At 52.2% G+C, this 22,355-nt stretch overlaps 1 protein-coding gene across 20 annotated transcripts in view; it reads left to right on the forward strand.

Moving 5' to 3' along the window:
• Nucleotides 1-22,355, forward strand: part of RIMBP2 (RIMS binding protein 2) — a 225,363-nt gene that overhangs the window by 127,720 nt on the left and 75,288 nt on the right. For all 20 annotated transcript variants that reach the window (XM_049101659.1, XM_049101656.1, XM_049101658.1 and 17 more), the window contains 2 exons: nucleotides 1,558-1,647; nucleotides 10,314-10,436. Coding sequence is in view for 6 of the 20 variants with exons in the window: in XM_049101651.1 (XP_048957608.1) it covers nucleotides 1,558-1,647; nucleotides 10,314-10,436 (213 nt within the window). In the remaining 14 variants the exon portion in view is untranslated. Of the gene's footprint in view, nucleotides 1-1,557; nucleotides 1,648-10,313; nucleotides 10,437-22,355 lie in introns of those variants that run through there.

A 22,355-nucleotide genomic window follows, 5' to 3' on the forward strand; every position in this document is an offset into this window, starting at 1 on the left:
CCAGCCTCCTTCCTGTGGGAAGTGTCTGAAACCATAGGAATTTCTTCCCATTTCCTGTTGAGAGGGTGAATGGAGCCTAAAACCAGAGCAGGCAAGGTATGATAGAGGAGACTAAGCAGATCAGTTAGAGATGTGGGTGGCTTCTGAATATTAACTCACTGGGGGAGCAACCAGAAGTCAAACCTGAAGGACCAGGCAAACAAGGAAACTGCAGACCTGACTGCTGGAGCCTGATGAGTTGCCAGTCGCCTCCCACTGGGGCCACTAATTGTCGCTATTAACCTCTTTCTTGTTCTTTCTGATGGATGTCCTCCCTTCCTTCCCCTTTGTGAGAACCCTCAATGTACTTGTTGAAGTCATTTTCAGATTGCTTTATTATTTTTATTTCCTCTGGAGTAAATGTATGCTGATTATTGATTTTGTTGGATCTGTTTAGAAATGTGAGTTGTTGTTTCCTCTGTTTTGGAATTTCTATTTTCAGACTTTTAAAAAAGATTTTATTTATTAAAGAGACACACAGAGAGAGGCAGAGACACAGGCAGAGGGAGAAGCAGGCTCCATGCAGGGAGCCCCATGAGGGACCAGAAACATGCCCTAAGCCAAAGGCAGACGCTCAACCATGAAGCACCCAGGCGTCCCTAGACTTTTCTTTAATGGGGAATCTTACCCCCAATTTCTCTCTCTTTCTGTGCTCACCCCCACCCTATGTCTGACCTCTTTGTAATTACTACACCGCACCTTAGAATGCCCCTAGTCTTGGATTAGGTTTTATTACAGGTAGTTCACTGTTCCTGTACTAGGTGATGTAACTGCACACACTGAGCAGTGGGCCTGCTCCCTCTGCTCCCCCAGGTGTGTTGCCTCACGTAAGCTAGAACTCTGGGCAGACGTCACTTATTTTCAGCTTCTGGGGGCTGGAGGCTGGACTAGCTTCAGGTCAGGCAGTGAGCTTTGCTCAGGTCTCTTGCCTCATGCAGGAGATTTGAGTCCCAAATATTCTGAAAAGCTAAACCAAACCTGGACTCCCAATTTTGTGCCTATGTCTGGGCAGAGAATCTGGAAGGTCCTAGCACCACAGGTGCTGCAGCCAATCATAGTCCTCAAGGACTTTTACCTCATTTTTGAGCAGGACAAACCGTTTAAAATGTTCTCTAGTGTTTAATATGGCAATGTGTTTGGAGCAGTGCTTGTGAGCAAAGGGTCAGGTCAAAGCTTGACTTAATAACTACATTGCCTCTGGATACAAACATATAATGCAGGTAAGTACGCCACCTGTAGGGGATGATTTTTCTGCTGGGAATCTCACTATGTGCTTAATACATATTTCATTATATTCTTATAATATCATCATGGAGCATTACTGCTCCCATTTTATAGAGTAGGATACTCATGGATCAGAAGAAAGAAAGAAGCTGGTCCCACATTACACAACTTATGGATTGCAGAATCACTCCCAACCCTGGGCCTCACATCGAAATCCGATCCCTTAGCGACCCTGCTCTGCCTCATCCCTGAAGTTGAGGAGTCATCTCATGAAACTCTTTCCTTCTGTCCTAGGAAAACCAACTGAAGGCTGCCACCCATGGGGAACACGGCTTGAGACCACACTATGCAGGCCTTCCTGCAAGAGCCTGGCAGCCTGACAAGGTAACCAACCAGAGATGGGGGCTGGGGCGGGGCAGGGAGGGGATTCAAGGAGGAAGGGGGTGCAGGGAGAGACACAATCACACAAGTCCACCCAATGCATGGGTGGCCAGTTTCTGTGTCACGCCTCTTCTGTTCCTTCTTGTAACACCTACACAAAGCACCCAGTGGTGTCTCATTCAGCGTCCACTGGTTATCTCCGCTTGGAAGTCTGTGGGATCGTATCCTTAACAACAAGGCCAGAGCAAACCCTTTGGGGTCCCTCAAACCCTCCCATACCAGTCCTCCCCCCAGCTTTTATCTGTCCTGTCCATGGCACTGCCATCCACCCACTGCACAAGGCAAGGTGCTAGGAGACTTCTGGATTATTCCCTGACCTCACACCTATATCCGGCTCACCAACAAGCCATGTCAGAGCATCCCTCCCCGTTTTCATCTTAGTCATAGCCTCTGAGGCTGAAAACATCCTCTAATTGGCCCACTTCCCTTCATGTCACCTTAGGTCATTTTCTGGTAGCAGCCAGAGTGCTCTAGTGATGTGACCAGGTGACGTTGCTCCTTTGAGAAATCTTCCAATGCTTCCCCAAGAGGAAAATGACTTCTCCCCCCTGGCACCATCTTGTTCAGCTTTACCAGCCACTTCACCTTTGACTCATGAAGTTCTGGCCACTTTGATCTTTTTGTTCCTCAGTCCATCAAGCTTGTCTCCTCTATCAATAACTTTCTCTGCTTAGAATCCTATCCTCTCATCTTCAAAGACCTACCAGATTCTTCATTATTCTGAAGAGTTACCTTGTCAGCAAGACTTTCCATGGCTTCACATTCTGTGTCTGACCCTCACTCCTCCTTTGGTCTTTGTAACCTCACTGGTTTTGTTTTCTTGTATCTCTTATCACTTGGTCTATCCCGTGTCTTCATTTATGTGTTTGTCTGTCTCCCCGCTATAAGAATGCTAGCTCCAAGGGAGCAGAGACCTTTGTATTCATCGGTATACCCCTGCACCCACAACAGCATGTGAGGTAGGTGCTCAAAGAGTAGTTAGTAGTTGATGTTTGACTGTTGGTTGCAGTTGCTAATTTCACAGCTGCACTAAGAATATTTCTAAGAATAACTGAGCTCTAACAATTCACCCCAAAATTGGAACTTTCTTGATTTGACACTGATTTTTCTGCCTTCCAGTTGGCCAATTTTTTTTTAAGATGTGCTTTTCAGAAAATAACAAGTATTAGCAAGGATGTGGAGAAATTGGAACCCTCATGCGCCATGGATGAGAATGGAAGATGGTGCAGCTGCCATGGAAAACAGGATAGTGGCTCCTTAAACAATTAAAAATAGAGTGACTATATGATCCTGTACTTCTATTTCTGGGTATATCTACAAAAGAATCGAAAGCAGGGTCTTGAAGAGATATTTGTACACCAGTTCTCATAGCAGCCCTATTCACGCTAGCCAAAGTGGGGAAGCAGTCCAAGGGTCCATTGGCAGCTAAATGGAGAAACAAAATGTGGTCTGTATTTCCAATGCAATAGTATTCAGCCTTAAAAAGGATGTTCTGACGCCTGCTACTACATGGATGAACCTTGAGGACATGATGCTCAGTGACATAAGCCAGCCACAAAAGACAGTTACTGTAGGATTCCACATAGGTCTCTAGATATTCAGGGGTCTGAATCCTCAGAGTCGGGTAGAAAGGTGAGAGCTGAGAGCTGGGAAGGAAGGGCTAGTGTTCAGTGGGGCAGAGTCTCAGTTTTGAGAGGACGAATAGAGTTCTGGAGATGGATGGAGGTGATCGTTGCCCAACAATGCAACGTGTCACTGAACTGTACATTTTAAAAATGGTTAAGATGGTTAAATATTATGTGACGTATATTTTATTTATGCTATTTTCTGAAGAGATGTGTGCCCACTGCCTCCCAGGAGTTCACAGAGCGCCTTCCATCCTATCCTGCCAACCCCCACTCTCTGTGTTCCTTCTTTCCAAATCTGCTCTGAGAGAAGGCTCTGGTAAACTCACTCTCACCGAGGCATGGATGCATAATGAGGCTTAATGACTCCCTCTGCCCAGGACTATTTTTATTAAACAAGAACAGGAATGTAAAATAATGGTGGTGTTTCTTGCACCAGATGCAGGCTGACAATAGGGCTGGTGGGAGCTGGCCACGGGGCTGCTGAACCTGGGAGATCTCCTCTCTCCTACTCACTCCCCACGCACTTGTGTTCGCTCCTGTGCCAGGAATGCCAACGGCAGCTTTGTGAGGGCACAGAGAGATGGAGCAGAAGCGGGGGCGATGGTACCACCTGGAGGCATCAAGCCTGGCCAGTGCTGTCAGCAGTGGGTTAGAGCCATAGCTCTTGGGCATCACTGCCCTGGCAAGGTCTCCTTTCTTGGCCCTGCCTGTGTAGCTGTGCTAACAGGCAACCCTGCTCCCATAGGATCGCCACAAAATACAATGTTTTTCCAATTAAGGTTTGAAACTTCTTCTTATGCTGCCTCTCCACCGTGGCCTTTTAAACAAGGCTGTGAGGCACCGACATGAGCTCGTGTTCCTTTCAGCTTTGCAGGGGCGTGTGAGGGCACCCATCGACTTACCAGCAGAGACGGGAATAGCAGACCTTTCAGAGAGAAGGCAGGGAGACTGGCAGGGCCCTCAGCTCTGTCCTGGCCCTCTGCTCATTTTGCAAGCTCAGTGTTTCTTCAATGTGCCTGGGCTGGCTGTCTGAGAGACAGAGATGGGCACAGGGATGGGATGGGGGTGGGGTGGAATGGGGTGGAATGGGAATGAGGATGGAGGTGATAAAGATGCGGATGGGATTGGATTGGGGATGGGGTTAGATTTGGAGAGAGAGAGGGACCAAGGGAGAGGGAAGGCATGAGGAAAAAGCAGTTCTCACAAGATTGTCCTTTGGGCCGGTGTGTGTGTGTCCCAGGGTAACTAGGGGAGGTGAAGGGGCCAGGTTGGTTAGTGATGCTGAAAAGTATTGAACCATAGCACCAGATTCATGGGGTGAGGGAGCTGTCCCCACGACTCTGCAGAAACACAAGGAACCCTCCTGCTTCTCAGGATGGCGTCTGGAAGTTCCCAACGCCCCCATCTGAGTGTGGCTTGGGGTTGCAATCTGCTTCTCGGGAGCCCTGATTAAGAAAGTAGTATTCATGACCCAGGCCCCTAATTATGGAAGCAGAAAGACGAGTTCGTCAGTGTCCTCCCTGAAGCCTGCCCCAAGACGGTAGCTGCTTAGATGCAAAATCTGAGGCAGGCTTTCTTGGACTATCGGGTAGAGCTCCCCGGGGCAGGCATCCCTGTGCAAGGAAACAAGTGAGTGGGTGACCCAGGACAAGTGAATGTGTTCAATGCCCTTCAGACTGGAGAATCCAACTTTTTACTGATTTCAAAAAAATCATTAAGATTTCCCATTTGCCTAGGTCCAAAGGGGCCTATAACTGCCCCCAATCTGGATAGCTGTCCCTGTGGCCAATGGCAGGTCCAGGGCATCTTCTCAGGAGTAACACCTGCCAGACCTCTCAGGCTGTTCTGTGGCTGCCGCCAACATCTGTGTTTGGAAATGGAAATGAGTTGAGTGGCTTGAAGCCCAGGCATTAACATGCTGCTGTGCCTGTGGGTGGTGATAGGGTCCCAGGCCACGTGCCGGTGGTGTCCCATATCCTGCAGCCAGTCTCTGTGTAAGGGGTTAAGTCCATGACTTGGGACCCCATAACCTGTGAACTCCACTTATCTGCTGGCCAGAAATCCACAGGTGGTAGGAACCCTGGGTCCAGTTATGAATCACTGTTATGAATCATGATCATCCGACTCACCTCTGTTCTCCCTCTTCAACTAATGAAAGAAGATGACAGGCATTTATAAAGACAACACCTGTACAGACACCTGGGGTTTGTGGGGCTAAGTATCCTGGCTGAAAGGAGGGGCCCTGGCCCAGAGGTCACGCCTGAATGTCATGTAGTTTTCCTCAAAACAAGATCTCCTGTGAGTGAGCCTCGCTTTCCAGGTGAGCAGAGCAAAGAAAGAATTGTCTGGACTGCTGGCTCTGAACATCTAGAAACTTTTCCTATCTCATATCTTTGTTCTTCATGGGGTCACGGTTTATACGTCTTGATGAAAACCTTTTTATGTCCATTTGGCTCTTCCGAGACTTCTTGCTCCATAACTGGCTCGGTTCCCAGGAGGATGTTCTGGTCCAAGTGCAGGTGTGGCAAGGGTGTGGGTTGGCTCCCCAGGAGTGCTCTCTGTTCGTGAAAGGGCCCAGCTTTGAGCTCTGATGGCAGGCAGCAGGGACCAGGGAGCAGGTAAGCCAGCAGGCCTCTGTACGGAGACTCCTGGCACAGTCGGGGCTTCGGAAGGCTACCTAGCAGGGAGCAAGGCCTGAGGCACCAGCCTGGCAAGCGACCCTGCTGAGCTGACATTTGCAGTGCTTTTTATTTGGAAGCATCTGTTTCCAGGTGGAATCAGCTGCTACCAAACCAGAAAGAATGCCTTCTCTGGGTTTGTCTGCTGGGATTCTTTCCAGCTGCCGTGTAGCAGGGCCCCGAGCCTGGTGGCATGAATAGCCGGCGGCATCATTGTTCTCATGCAACAGGATGTCCAGAGCCCAGGAGGAGGACATCGGCTCCTGCCTTCCTTCAGTGCCACCCTTCGTGGGCTGTGACATTTCTGGGTTGTTTTGTTTTGTTTTTCTCAAATATTTTATTTTATTTATTTGAAAGAGAGAAAGCATGAGAGGGAGAGGGAGAAGCAGACTCCCCGCTGAGCAGGGAGCCCAATGCGGAACTTGACCCCAGGATCCTGGGATCACGACCAGCGCCGAAGGCAGATGCTCTACTGGTTGGGCCACCCCAGTGCCCTGGGCCATGACGTCTGTGATCTCTAGGACAGAGTGGCTGTCCCACCCCAGAGCATCACATCCTCACTGTAACTACAAGAAGAATAGACAAATCTTTCCTAGGAAAATGTTGTGTTCACAAAGGGCTGTTGCCTCCTAGAGATTTCTGCTGTTGTCACATGGAGTCTCTAGTTGGGTCACAGGCTGCCCTGGGGTCAGAAGTCCCCAAACAAAGGTTGGGTGGGCTGCATCCCTTCTGGAAGCTCTGGGAGATAAGCCAGCTGCTCACCTTTTCCAGCGTCTGGAGACGCTGACATGCCATGGCTCGTGAGCACTTCCTCCACCCACGGCCAGCAGAACCAGATCTTCAGAATCTGCCTTTCTGGCCTTGACGTTCCTGTCTCCCTCCTGTAAGGACCCACGTAGGCCGTCTAGGATGAGGCCTGTGACTCAGTCGCCTCTGCAAAGTGCCTTTGCCTTGTAAGGGAGCTCAGCCCCGGGTTCCCAGGTCACGGGTGTGGATGTCTCTGCAGGGTCATTATCCAGTGTTCCCATGGGTCCCGTGCCTGCCGGAAGGTTCCAGATCCACAGTTGCCGGTTGGGAACTGTCCATCCTGGATGGCATCCTTGTGCAATGCCCCTTGGGGCGTGATTCCTGTCTGTCCTGTGCTTGTATAGGGGACTGGTCAATCCAGGAATGCTTGTGTCAAGCTGCACAGGGAACCTAAGCCCCGTGGGCACCCCGACAAAGTGAGAGTTGGAATCTGTTTCTCAGAAACATTTTACTTAGGTGGACTTTGAACTGTTCCTTTTGCTTCTCTGCTGCTGAAGAACTGTTTTCTTTGTAGATTTAATCCACCAGAGTCCCAGTAGGAAATAGTTGGCTCCTGCAAGCAGGTGGTGGAAGTGAGGAAGTACTCAGGAGGGTGTGTGGACATCCTGGAAGCAGGCGGAGTGCTGGGAGGCGGCAGTGGCGGGTGGGACAGAGAGCCCTCCAGCCCCCCAGGGCGCCAGGCACAGAGTGCCAGGGAGAGACTTTGCAAGTGGAGCTGCGGCTATTGGGAGGGGCGCCGTGTCGGGGTCCCCAGGACCCCCCAGACACTGTGATTCACTAGGAAGACTTGTCGGGCTCGGTACACAGGCACCTTCATGGCTGTGATTCATCCCGGCAAAGGGATATGAAGTACAGTCTGCGGGGGGAAGGCTCAGGGCAGGATCCAGGGGCAGGATCCGGGGGCAGCCAGGTTCCAGCCTCCAGAGCCTCCATGGGGGTCACGCAGGATGCACTCAGTCCCAGTAGCACCAGGTGTCATAGCACGCGTGAAGGGTTGTCCCAGGAAGCCCACTAGAGCCAGGCACCCGGGGTGGTTACGGGGTGTTGTTCTCTCCCCGGCAAACTCCAAATCCCCGCCTCCCTGAAGGAGAGCAAGTAGTCTGCAGAAACCACGGGGTTTGCATGGAGTCTGGATGCAGGGAGGTCCTCCCATCACTTAGGGAATGGTGGGGTTCCTCCTGAAAATCCCAGTTCCTAGCCGCCAGCAGGTGGTTCCAGGGACGGTGGCTTCGGACCTGCTGAGAGAGCTCTTTTGTGCACAGGCCCCCTGCGGGTTGCTGGCAAGGGAGTGAACACCAGCCTGTCTGCCCTCTAGCCCCTGCTGTCCTGCTGGGGTCTCCCACTGGCCAAACCCCATCAGGAGCTAGATAGTCTGGGAGGCTGGCCTCCTGATGCCTGGAACACGATGGGCATGGGTGGACCAGCAAAATCCCTCTGTCCAGGAACACAGTCTTCCCCGGTGCCTTTCCACTCCTGGAGCACTGAGTGCACCAGGCACTCCTCCAGGCTCTGATGACAGAAAATTAGGTCACAGGGACAAGTCCTGTCCAACTGGGACTTGGATTCTAATGAGGAGCAACCACAGGGAAATGTAAACAGCTACACAGATAGTGAGATATTCCAGATAGTGAGAAATGCTTGAGGGAAATAAGGCATGGCAAAGCAGCGAGGGTGCTGGGGGCAGCCAAGTGGGGAGGGTTTCATCACCTAGAGCACAGTGGGAGGACCTCTTTGAGGAGGTGGCATAAATGATGAGAAGGAGCCAGACTTGCCGGGATCAAGAGAAGAGGGAGTAGTGGATAGGTACTTGCTGTGGTGCAGACAGCATGTGCAAAAGCCCTGCGGTAAGAGTTTGGCTTGTTTACAGGATAAAGGGAGGGCCAGGGCAGCCAGAGCATGTGAGTGGTGGTCCTGGGGCAGAGCATCAGATCGGACAGCTGGCGAAGCAGAGGCTGCAGAAGCATGCAGGTGGGGCCGGAAGTCTGGACACAGTTCTAATTTCTGTGGCAGCCACAGGAGGGTCCGGTCCGAGGGAGGCAAACCCTGATTTACATCGGGGTGTATGTGTGCTGGCTGCTACAGGAGGCTGGCCATGGAGTGCTGGACGTTGCTCTTGGCAGAGTTAGAACGTGGGAAGTGGTGGCTCTGGGAAGCCGTGCCCTAGCATTGGGGTTCAGGTGTGAGTTCCATTCAGTTCAGATAGGTCACGACATTTTCACCAGGAGCATTTGAATGTTTTCCCAAGCTCGCTGCCTGATGTCTCCTGCTGGAGCAGAGCGACTTTAACATGCTCTCGTGTATCAGACCTCTCTCTGACCTCGTAATAACAGCCTCCCCATAACCCTGTGCCATTCGGCGGTGCCACGTGGGGCCTTCCTTTCTTCTAATGACAGAAATTGTTTCGTGGAACTTGTACTCTGTACATAGAGTGCTTGAAACAGAAAGGGAGCTGACAAACAGGACTTCGTGGCAGACTCTTATTGAAGCCATAGTGCAGGTTGTAACATATGGGAAGGAGGGGAAGAAATGCAAAGACTGTGGTTGGTTCAAATATGCCGCACAGCGAAAACTGATGGGAAATGAACCAAGGTACCTATCTGCCTCATTGCCACATCCTGACTGTTTTCAGAGAAGCCATAGGAAAGATGGAGGGTTAGTGGGGCCTCCCACATAAGTTCAAAACTTGGCCCTGGGAGCTGTGGTCTTAGAGTGCACGTAGTTTCTGAGATCATTAGCACATCCATCACCCTAAAGCACAGGGAGCCTTATGGCCATTTTTATCTGCTTTTAAGACAAACATGAAATTTTTAGACAAAACAATTAATATCCTGGACAATTTGGGTAATACTCTTATCTGTTATGGTTCTCCATTCAAAGGGACAAAAAATGATTCAGATTAGTGTAAGCAAACAAAGGGAATTTATTAGCTGCATGACTGGAAAGGAATATACTAGCTTCAGGCACAGTTTGATCTAGGTGCTCAAATTATATCATCAGGATCCTGCTTTTCCTTCTGCTTCTCTTGGTTCTATGTCCATCTTGTTCTCAGATGGATTATCCCCTCATGGTGGCTCCAGCTCTAACCACGTGTCCTCAACTTTCCAAGTCCAGTGGACAAAAGATGGAGTCTCTTCCCAGGCTTCCCTGGCAGTCCAATATCTCATTCTGCATGGATGCACCTGGACCTTGTGTTCCCCCCGACCAGGCACTATATCCAGGGGATGGGATTGCCCTGGTTGGGCAGGCCTGGGTCACAGTACCATTCCTGAGCCAGTGCCTGTCGTTGTGACAGGGGAGGCGGGAGGAAGAGGGATGTTGTGCGCTAACTGCTCAGCCCTGGCCACATGCATTCACCCCAGCAGGACTGGCCTGGCATGAAGTCCACGGTCCAGGCTGGGGGAGGAGGAAGCGGTAGATGCCAGCTGGGGAGAGACGCCTGCGCAGCTCTTGCACATGCTGTAACCGGCCCCCTTCTCTCTCTCCTTGCTCCTTGTAGGTGAAAGCAGAGCATGCTTGGCTCTACCACGTGCTTGCCATAGTGACCAGAGAACGCGATTTGGCCGTGAAGGAGAATCTTCGGCTCCAAGCCAAGCTGGAGAACCTAGAACAGGTCCTAAAGGTAGGACAGTGATGCCTCTACTGCCCCGGGGCCAGCATGTGGGGCTCAGACTGCAGGGCTGCACAGAGGCCAGTGGTGGAGACTGTTTGATACCACCATCCAGAGTCAGGGCTCTCGGGCTGTTTTCATGCCTTTTGTGGTATCAAAAGCATTAAATAACACAATTCAAATATTTCTGGAAGTGGTCCCAGTGAAATCAGTTATGCATTCCCATTTCTTAGGATGCTGACCATAATCCCTTCTGGGGAAACTGTTGGCTCCTGGAGGGAAGCAGATCTGTGGCTGGCAGGGACTGGGGTGAGGTGGGGATGGAGAGCGGCTGCTTTTCTTTTGGGGTGATGGATGTTCTGGAATCTGTGTGATGATCAACAGATATACCAAAGCTCCTGCTCTGTATATGCTTGCCTCGACTTCCCTGAAGGCAGGGCCCAGGCTGGCTGTGACTGCTCTGTGGCCACCATTTGCTCTGCATTCAGAGCAGCACCCCTATTGAAATGAGCTCCTACCATGCAATCATGCATTTCCACAGCGTGCAGATGACCGCCTGAGTTCTCTGAAGGCATGAAGCACGGCCGTTCAGCCCTGCCTTCGGTGGTCGGGATGGCGTGGGTGTCAGGTGAACCCGGCAGCAGCTAGGCTGGGAATCCCTGGCTGTGCCCAGGGCAGGCTCTGCCAACGGATGCTGGATTCACGTCATTGGGAGGGATGGTGCAGAGCATAGAGGTTCTCAGAGGGGCCGTCTGGCAGCCCGAGGGCATTTGTGATTGGCATGACCGGGGAGGGGGCTTATTGGTGTCTGGATGGCAGGGACCCCTCCAGGGCATGCTCCAAGACAGGGAATCAAGTGGCCCTGAGGCTGGGAAACTATGCGGATTAGTTTCCTGTTGCTGCTGTAACAAATGGCTGCAGCCTGAAACAGCACGAATGTGTCCTGCTATAGTGGGGGGGACCAAGCATCCAGGATCAAGGTGTGAGCAGGGTGCGCCATCTGAAGGCTGTGCACAGACTCCGTTGCGTGTCTTTTCAACCTTCTCGTGGCCATGTGCGGCCGCTGCCTCCACCTGCAAAGCCAGTGATGTGGCATCTTCTCTCGTCTCTGCCTCCTGCATAAAGGAAACTGTGGTGACGCTGAGTCTCAGCGTCGGACAGTCTCCCATCAACGCCCTTCCCTAACCACACCTACAGAGTGAAGTGACATGTGAACAGGCTGCAGGGATCAGGAGGTGGGCATCTCTGGGGGCTGGAATCCAGCCTGCCTCAGCAGCAATAATGCTGATCCTATCTGTGGGCAGAGGAGGCCTCATTTATAGGTTCAGGAGTGTGAAAGCTTATGTGTGCAAACCTCTGTATCCCTGCCTGCCTGGGTGCTTGGGGCTAGTCTTTCCTCCTACCTGGAGGGCACTGAGCACGTGTATCATGACCAGACTTGTGGAGCCCCCTGCCCTGACCCGATCTGACCCCGGGTGTGGATGTCAGGGTCCTGCACCCATGTAGACGTCCCAGGTTCCAGGCTCAGGTTCTGTACCCCATGCCTGCCAACATCTCTCTCTCTGGCTGCCCTCCTTTGTAAGGGTGGACACACCAGAGGTGTCATCCGTCCTTGGGGGGTAGGCTAGAGAGGTGACCTATGCAGGACCAGGGGGGAAACCTGAGGACCCTGTGACAGAGAACTCCAGGGTCGAGAGGCTACGGTATGGTCTGGGGATGGAGTGTGGGATCCGGGTGGGCTTGTCCCCGGGAAGCCAGGAAATAGGGGCCCTGTGTCTAAGGGTGGCACTGGGTGGTAGCTGGGTGGGCAGCCTATAAGCAGCTGTCAGGGGCGCTGCTATCTCTGTCAGTAGAGGTCAGTGCCCATGAAGCCCCGTGGGGACATGTGACAGCCTGTGAGGCCCCATGGGGATCTGTGACAGCCATGAGGCCCCGTGGGGGTATGTGATAGCCATGAGGCTCTGTGGGAACATGTCACAGCCCTCTGGGGACATGTCATAGCCATGGGGGCCCCATGGGGACTTGTGACAGCCATGAGGCCCCATGGGGACCTGTGACAGCCATGAGGCCCTGTGGGGACACATGATAGCTGTGAGGTCCTGGGCTCTGGTATTTCCCTCCCCTGGTCTCTCTGGGCCCCCCTTTGCTGTTGTCACCTGCCCGTCACATGGGACTTGACAGCCAGAGTGGCACCACTTAAACAGAGATCGGATCCCAATGCTGCCCCAGCTGTCCCCATGACCAGTCACTCACACCAGGAGCCTCACCCCTGGGCAGGCCTCTCTGGGCTCATACCCTCTGCCCAACGCTCCCATGGCTCTGGTCATCCCCTGGGTCCAGAGCACAGCCAGGTGCTTAATACCCACTGGACAAAATTCCTCTCCGTTCACCATTTTTTTTAAGGTTTTATTTATTTGATAGCGCATGAACAGGGGGACAGGCAGAGGGAGATGGAGAAGCAGACTCCACACTGAGCAGGGAGCCCAACGTGGGGCTTGATCCCAGGGCCCTGAGATCATGACCTGAGCCAAAGGCAGACACTTCCCTGCCTGAGCCCCCAGGTGCCCTTCTGTGGGGCTCTAAGGAATGAATGAACTATAGCAGTCAAGGACGATGCCCCCAGGAGGGCACCGCTGCTCCCCCGCAGGGACCAGGGAAGAGCATGAGGTGGCGGGTTCTGGGTGAGATTCCGAGGTAGAAAAACAGAATTTGCTGAGGGCCTGGACATGGGGTGTGGCAGACAGGGAGTGACACGGACCACGCCAGGGGTCAGGCTGTAAGTTTTTGCTGTGACTTAGAACATGGGTGATGGGGACTCGGGTGTCAGGATCACCTTGTGCTGGAGATGGGGTGCACTGTGACCAGGGGATCCTTTGTCCTGCTAATCATCATGAAGGTGGCTCCATTCAGTTACCAGAAGACATGTGAGGTGGAAGCGATTCATTTGGGTTCTAGTGTGATGCTCGGATGGCAATCACAGCACCTTGTCATTTGATCATCTGGTGGTCACAGTTGACGAAATTGTCCCACCTCGTACCTGATGCTGTCTTCTAAGCCCTCGGAGGGATGGGGGGCAGAGGGGACACAATGCTCAGTACATGAAGCATGCCTGCTTTGTGCTAACGTGCATGACTACAGCCCTGGCATCACGCCAGCGTGTGTTCCGTGTCTGTCTGAACGGATAATTAGTCCATTGGTCACGTTCAGATGTTGGGTTTTTTGTTTCCAAATATTGCTGATGTGCTGCTTGTCTCCATCCTGGGAATTCAGTCTAGCTAAAGATCCCATGCAGCATGTCTCTGATGGCCTATAATTGGTCATGTAAATCAGGAGTCCAGCAACACGCAGTGCTTCCAGAGGCCTTTCCGCTGGATCAGGGGCTGCCAGGTAACTCGGCACTTGAATAGCCAGAAGCGTGTGACCCAAATGCTGATTCGAAGAGGACACGAGTTTGCCTCCGACACTCCCCAGGGCTGCTGTGACTGGCCTGGTGAGAGAGCCACGGAAACCCACACTTAAGGACATGCTTGATCATTCGACAATATTTTGTGAGCACCTGATATGTGCCAAACACTCCAGGTGCTGGACCAAAGTGACCTAAGTTCACACCCTTGATTCACATGAAGTTATTTGTTTTATTTTTATTTTTTTTAAAGATTTTATTTATTTATTCATGAGAGACACACAGAGAGAGGCAGAGACACAGGCAGAGGGAGAAGCAGGCTCCCTGTGGGGAGTACGATGTGGGACTTGATCCTGGATCCTGGGATCACACCCTGAGCCAAAGGTAGATGCTCAACCGCTGAGCCACCCAGGCGTCCCTTATACCAAGTTCATAAGCAAATAAGTGTCAGGTGGCGACAAGTACAAAAGACAAAGATGGCTTTGTATGCAGCACTTGGGGAAGACCTCATTGATGGTGTGACCTTTGTGGGGGTAACTGGGTGGAGGGAGGGAGGGAGTGTGCAGAGCAAGCAGAGGCTGAGGCAGGGGTGAGTCCCTGACATGTCTGAGGAACAGGGAGAGGTCTAGGAAGCAGATGAGGTCAGGAAGATGGGGGGGAGTCAGGAAAGTTCAGGTCTTGAAGGCTGAACCACACTGGCCTCCCTCTACTGCCTCCCGCAGGCATGCTCCATCCACCCCAGGGCCTTTGCATGTGCCATGCCTGTTGTCTGATTGCTTTTGTCCCAGTCACCCTCCAGGAGACAGTAAGTGCCACATGGACAGGTCCTATATTTTTTCTGCTTATCAATATATGTGCCACACAGGCATAGAAAAACCACATAATAAATGTGGGCTGAGTGGCAGACGGGCACAGAATATTCTTAAGTCTGCCCAGTGGAACCAGTCTCTTCTGAGCAACCTGCTCACAATAGCTGCTCAGCTTTCCGGAGACCTTCAGATGTGACCTACCTGAATTATCCCCTAGAGCCCATTTTCCATACTGCAGCCGCAGCCACATTGGTAAAATAAAACAAAATTGCTGCTTACACCTAGCAATTGCTTCTTATTGCAGAGAGATTAAAATCTGAACTCTTAGCACAGGACCCCACACTGTGTCCCCCACCTTTACCCCCACTTCCACCCTGAGCCCTGTCACCCAGTGCCCAGCCACAGTGGCTTTCTCTTTCTGGAACATGCAGCACCTGTTTCTACTGCAAGGCCTTTGCACTTATGGTTTGGAATGCTGTTTTCCTCAGCAGCAGTTTGTCCCTGTCTTGGTTGCATGTCACTTCCTTGGCAATACCTCTTCCGACCCTCTATCTCTCTCTCTTTAAAGATTTTATTTATTTATTCATGAGAGACACACAGAGAGAGGCAGAGACATAGTCAGAGGGAGAAGCAGACTCCACGCAGGGACCCTGATGAGGGACTAGATCCCAGGACCTGAGCCAAAGGCAGATGCGCTTTACCACTGAGCCACCCAAGCGCCCCTCTTCCGACCTGCTCATCCACAGGAGCCACTGTCCTGCCTGTCATCACCACAGTGTCTGATTCCATTCTCTTCAAAGATGCCCATTTTATTTGTTTGTTTTTTTTCACTTGTGTATTGTTTGTTTTCCCTACAAAATGTAAGATCCCCGCTGCCTAGGACAGAAGGTGGCATACGGTGGGCACTCAGTAAATACCCACCGACCGGAGTAGATTAGGAACTGAGCAGATCATGCAGGGTGAGCAGTGAGAGGCCGGGGACTGCCGCTGTGGCCACCATTGCCCACGCTCTCTGCGGGGAATGACCACTCAGGTGAAGGTCTGCGGCTGAGGTTGCTCACTGGGGTTTGCACATGCTCTGCACACACCCAGCTCAAATCAGAAGCCGCCTCCTCCTAGCACAGAGTGTATCCCTGAGGACAAAGTGCTGGAGTGTTCACGGTTCCTGGCGTGTACATGGCCCGGCTAGGGGGCCCCATGCTGACTTCCAGGCCTCCAAACTCAGCGGTCCAGGCACATGTGTCTGACCTGGTGACAAGATGGAGCAAGCGGAACAGACTTTCTCTCCAACGTCTCAGACTCAAAAATTCTGCGGGATGGCCTGAGTGTTTTTCATGTGGACCTCCTGTTGCCAGGAACACAGGTGTCCTAGGTCCTGGGCATCATACCAGCTCCCGTGGAGAGGAAAAGTCACTCAGGACTTCTCAGTCACTGTGTCCTCCTTCTGCTCTGTTTCCTTGCTCAGGATCAGGAAGGCAGTGCTGCTTGTAAGACAGAACAGGTGGCTATCTGTGGTTTAGGACAGGATGAGAGCCCTGGCCAGGGACAGTGGCCTGCCCAAAACACTCCACCTGGACATCGCTGATGAAGCAGACAGGAGCCGATGGGTGCAGCCACTGTCCCCTGGTGGCCCAAGGACAGCTCCTGGTGACAAGGCCATAGTCCTGGAGGAGAGTGGGGTGTGGTGGGGTGACCATGTCCCCCACATTCACATCTGCTCAGAGCCTGAGTGTGACCTTGCCTGGAAAGAAGGCCTGCAGGTAGGATGGAGTGAGACCAGGCCCCACGAGAGGGGGCATGGCTTGGTCTGGAGACTTGGAGACTCAGGCACCAGACCATGGGGGCAGAGATGGGAAGTTATGCAGCCGGAGATTGACAAGGGGTGCTAGGGACCAGCAGGCAGAGGGACCCTGCCCTCAGCCCCAGAGGGAGCCCAGCCCACCCACAACATCTGACCACAGGCCTTGCCAGCAAGACTGCGGAGGGAGGCTGGGTGTTACCTGGCCTTTTTGGGACCGTCTTGTCATTGAGACTGAGTGCCCCCGGTTCTGCATGCACCATGCCAGCGACCCTGTGCCAGCCTGCCTCCCAGCACCCTGTACCTGTGCCAGGCTTGGAAGTTCACTCAGGTACATTTTGACGGCCTTGATTAAGCACACTTGGCGCATTATATTTTGTGATTCAAAGGGAAAGGGAAAAAAACCCTTCAGGACCAGGTTCTATTCTCATAATTCAACAGATCGGTCCATTTAAATGCAGACAATCTAAGGCTAATTTTGTTAATGAACAACTGATTATCTGGGAACAACTGATTATCTGGGTTTAATAAGTGACTCTCACGGTAACAATTAATCTCCCTTTATCTGCGGGGCCTTCCCTGTGCCTGCCCTCTCCTCATACCTTTGCACAGAAATATAGCCCTGTGCTGCCAAGTGCAGATCTGCCTGCTGCCAGTCTCGGTGGTAACTAATGTTTGTGGCTCATTTTCTCTGTTCTGGACTCAGGCTCCGGTAACACCCTCTGGGGCTTTCTGCACCATGAAAGTCATGTTGAGGTCTCCGTCTCCAGCCAAACCCTTGATGGGCCTGATCCAAGCCACGATAGTGTCGTCTCAATGTTCAGATCTGAGCCAGACGCAGGAAATTTGCTGCTCTGGAAGCTGCCCTGGCTGCCCCCACCTCTTCAGGGAGAGGCTTTGCATGAGGCTGCATGCAGGCTGGTTGCCGGCTGGTGCCGTGGGACCCACACGCATCCTGCTCTGCACCCGGCAGAAGGACGGCACCGGGTCTCGTCCTGAGACTCGGACCCTCACCCCCTCCACCGTGGAGTTGACAGTTTTCTCTCCAGGGCAGGGCTGTTGAGTCCCTCGTTCTCTGCTGGGTCCTGAGCCAGCTCATCCAAAATCCAAGCTGCTGAACATGCTGGGTGTTCCACTTTGTGGTCATCAGGAGCATGTGAGTGAAAACAGCAGCGGGATGTGGGGCCCCTCCGTCAGATTGAGACGCATTTGGGAGGGGCAGCAGGGAACAGGTGCACCGGACGGCCCTTCTGGGTCCTGGTCCTGCCCATTCCCGTGTGGCGCGTGTGCAGCCTCCGTCCGGGAGCCTACCCAGACACGCGATGCCCCCAGTACGCACTCTCCACGGGTTGGGCCGCAGCCTCCGCACTGGCAGACTCAGGCGCAGCACTCGCCAGACGCGGGGTGAGTGTGCTTCGGGTCAGCCTGCAATCATCACTAGTGGCCAAAGTGTGTACCCAAGTGAGGGCTTCAGGGTGTCATCCCGGGGGTGCAACGGACCATGGAGAGGGATTGGACCTGCCCCTTTTCCGTACCTCTTCCCACCCACTCCCATGCACCCCTGCACCACAGACACACACACCACGCCGGCCCCTGCCTCCCTGAGCTTCCCCCAACCTTTACTTGGCAGGCTCCTTGTCATCATGTGGGTCTCGGCCAAATGTCATGTCCCTCACCAGCTTGAGTAAAGTGTCCACTACATCCTTCCCCACCTCGTGTATCCCCCTGCCTCGCCATCATGCTGTTGGTCCCTGAAACTTGCGTTCGTTTGCTAGATAGCCTGTTTATTTCCTGCCTCCCCCCCTCCGCAGGATGTAAGCTTCACCAGAATGAAATTAATCTTTCACTTGTTCATTATTCTGTTGCAAGCATCCAAGCATCTGGCACAGAATAAGTGTTCTGTAGTGGTGTTTGGATACATGACAGCACGTGTCCAGAATGTAAACTGCATTTCAGCCCAAGCCTGTAGTTCCTAAGATAAGACACCAAGGCTTATTGCTTCCCCATTTCCCTGTCACCCGGCTGCTGCATCCAGAGGCGTGTGATCACTCCTCCATTGTCCTGGCCATCCCATCCACGGCCCCATTCACACAAGCCTTCCTCCATCCTGGCACTTGCTTCAGTCCTTGCTCCCACAGGACCTTTGCACATACCATCCCCTCTGCCTAGAATGCCCTGCCCATCCTGCTTCTAACCAACTCCTGCTCATTCCCAAAACTTCCACTCACTGGTCACCTCCCCAGGACTCATCTATTCATGAATCACAACTCTCATCACTGAGAGCTTCTCCATGATTTTTATGGCATATATAGATGTAATTGTACCCACGACAACCACTACATAAATAGGGGAAGTAAAGATACGGCACTGTGGTCGTGTTTGTGTGTTCCACGTAGAGAGGCAAGTTACAATTCTGAGTAGATTATTTAAATTTAAACATGTATATTGAGATCCCTGAGGCAACCACTAAAAATTGGGTACAAATTTATAGCCCAACACTCAGTAGATACACTAAAATAAAATGCTAAAAACTGGGCACCTGGGGGGTTCAGTCGGTGAAGCGTCTGCCTTCAGCTTAGGTCATGATCCTGGGGTCCTGGGATCGAGTCCCGAGTCAGGGTTCCTGCTCAATAGGGGTGGAGTGGGGATCTGCTTCTTCCTCTGTCCATCCCCCATGCTCATGCCCTCTCTCTCTCAAATAAATAAATTTAAAAAATCTTATATAAAAAAAGTAGTGCTAAAAACCATTCAGACAATCCCAAAAAAAGGCAGGAAAGGGAAATTGGAACAGGAAAGGGACAGAAAAAAACAAAACCCCAAAAACAGAAAACAGATAATAAGACGGCGTACTTAGGACTCACCGATAATTGCATTAAGCAATTCTGGGCAGGTCACTTTGAAAATCATATCCTGCTTGGTCCTTGCAATGACCTTGGGAAGGCAAGCTCCTCTCTCTGTTTGGCAGATGAGCACACTGCCCAGGGAGGGCAGGAAGGCCTGTGAGCACCTTCTGACGGTCTGTGCCCTCGGCCCTGGCCGCCGCAGGGGCCGCCGGGCTCCAGGAGGAGGGGTCTGAAGGACGGCATAGCCTGAGCACCCTGTCCTGTGTCTCTGCCTTCGCTGGGGAGTCCACGGGAGGAAGGACAGATTGGGAGTCAGGGAGGCTCTCAGATGTCATCCCACGGGCTCCCAGCGTCCTAATTCTCTTCAGTGTGAGAAATCAGACGCTCTGGCCAAGATACGTCTCTGCTTCCAGAATGCACGTGGCCCTGTTTTCATGCTAATTCTCGTTATGAATGAATCTGACTTGCATGGATGGGACGAGAAGTCACGGACGCGGAGGACAGACCAACCCCTCGCAACGCCTCCTCTTCCCCGTGTCTGAGGACGTGAGCTTGGTCGGCGCTGGGATTCTTGCCACCAGATGTGGCGTGTAAGGAAATTGTGTGCAGAGATGCTTTGCTATTGCCACCGTGCATACCGGAGCCCATGAACGTGCCACTAACCGCGTCGCCAGTAACTCCTAATGAGAGAAATTATTTTTTCCTTCATTTCTTTGCTCAGGCAGGGCCGGATCCAAAGCAGAAGACAAATCCTCCTTTGATCCACCTGTGAGGAGATAATGCAATTTGCTCCATGCGTGAGCTTTCCCGGGGAAGCGGCATCTTGACATTTGCAGGCCACTTAAGAGCTGGTGCTGTGGCTGACATCAGATATAAATATCGCCGGTTTAAAAATAAATCCCGCCACAGGCAGAGCATTTTAGACAGGAGTTCTTGCCGCGGTGCCTGATCCTTAGTGCTTTTCAGATGTGAAATGTTCCTGCGGAATGGGGCCTGTGCCCTTGGCACTGGGAAGCTATCTGTAAAAGGAGGTAAAGCCAAACATTAGGAATTTGGTGGGATTTTGTCTTTGGGTGAAAGCCAAGGGTCTCCAAGCTCTCTGTGAGAACATGTGGGTCCCCGGTGCTCCCAGGGACAGCCTGAATCACAAAGACTTGAGAAATGATAAGAATGACGATGTAAATCGCCTCCCAAGATAATGCAGGCTGCCCTTTATTGCCCTGGCCGCATGGCACGCACTCCACATCGTGGCCAAGGATGGAGGGTATCTAGTGGCCCGTGAGCTTCAGAGACACCACACGACAGGGTCTCGCATGGAGAGACCTTGTCGTGCAGGAAGCCTGCGTATAGGTGCATCCCACATGTATGAGAAGCCTCCTGCAGGGCAGGGAGATGACAGAGTGAAGGGCTGTGAGCACAGGTCAGGGAGCTGGGCTCCCTGGGTTCAAGTCCTTGCTGCATCACTTCCTGGCTGGGCAACCTTGGGCAGTTTATGTAACTTCCTTGGTTGCCTTCTCTATAGACGGGAGTAAAAATGTGCCTGCCCCCAAGGTTGTTGTAAAGATTCAGTGAGTCATGTGTATGAAATACTTAGCACAACAGTCCTTCTACAACTTGTGTTTAGGTGAGATTGAGGATGCTGGTGTCTGGGGCTGGGAAGACCTTGCCAGCAACCTGCTTACAGGACAAGATTATAGGGCTATCACCTACAATGAGCACATCTACAATGTGCTGTGGCCCCACATGCGGCATCAGGTGCTCCCACACAGATTTGAGGTTTCCCGGTCACCCCCCTCCTTCCACTTGACCCTGAGCTCATCCCCTTGCTCCTTCCTGGGCTGGAAGGTCCCAGTGAGGTTAAAGTGTGGCCTCCGTGTACGTCCTCTGGACGGGCCATCAGCCTGGAGTTTCAGGCTGGTTGCTGGTTCTGTTGGACTCCTGGGTCTCCAGCTCCACACATCATGGTCACCCTGTGAGGAAGTTAATCTCTTGCCAGTGACTTTGAGCTTGGGACTTGTTTGCCTGAGCAATGGAGAGACATGGCACCTGGTATCTACCAGGTAGATACCAGCCTGACATGACTCTTGTGGTAAACCAAGCACCCTGACCCCATCCACCCCTGCCTCCCTGATCAGTTTATGCTCTTTCTGCTGCTAAGAAGATGTCAATCATTTCTGCAAAGCTCCTTTGACTCTCTTACCCCAAACAGGGCATTGAAACAGCCCCAAAGCTGTCGTGATCCACTAGCTGTCTCTTTATTTTGAGAAGCAAGATGAAAAAATTTTGAACTTTCAGTGCATGATGTAAGACATGGAATAAATTGTGTGGCAGCCATAAATGGTGTTGAAAAATATTTTAGTTTGAACAAGTTGGGTTAAAGTTCATAGAAACCTATGTCAAATAGTTTGAAGAAAAAAAAGAAGAAAGTCATTGGTTGATAAAGTGGGATAGATGAGAACTAGGTTGGGCTTCAGGCATGGCTGAATCAAGGTGCTCAGATGATGTCATCAAGAATAGTCTCTCTTCAGGCACCTGGGTGGCTCAGTTTGTTAAGTGTCCAACTCTTGATCTCAGCTCAGGTCTTGATCTGCCATCCACAATTCAGTCTGAGTCTGGAGGCCTGAGATTTGGGGGCTGATTTTAAGTCCTGGCCTGAGTCTGAAAGCCTGAGAACAAGGAAACAGGTGTCCAAGGGCAGGAGAGGATGGATGTGTCTCAGTTCAGGCCCAGAGGGTGTGCCTTTTGCCACCTCTTTGTCCTTCAAGTCCTAGTGGAGTGGATGGGGGCCACCCACATGGGGGATAGCTACTCCTTTCTCCTTCCACCCACTCAAATGCCATTGTCTTCTGTAAACCCCTCCCAGATGCACCCAGAAATACCACTTCCCTAGCTCCCTGGGGACCCCTACTCTATCAGGTAGACATATAAAGGCATGTGGGTGACTTCCACCCTGGAGCGTGAGCCTGGCCATTTCTGGGGGCAGGGGGTCCTGTTGGGGGCAGGGAGACCACCTGTGTCACCTGGCGGTGGCAGATACAGAAGACTGTGTTGCACTTGGAAGCACTTTGCAAAGCTCTG

This window comes from Canis lupus, chromosome 26 (genome assembly GCF_003254725.2).
Source record: "Canis lupus dingo isolate Sandy chromosome 26, ASM325472v2, whole genome shotgun sequence".
Lineage (NCBI taxonomy): Eukaryota > Metazoa > Chordata > Mammalia > Carnivora > Canidae > Canis > Canis lupus.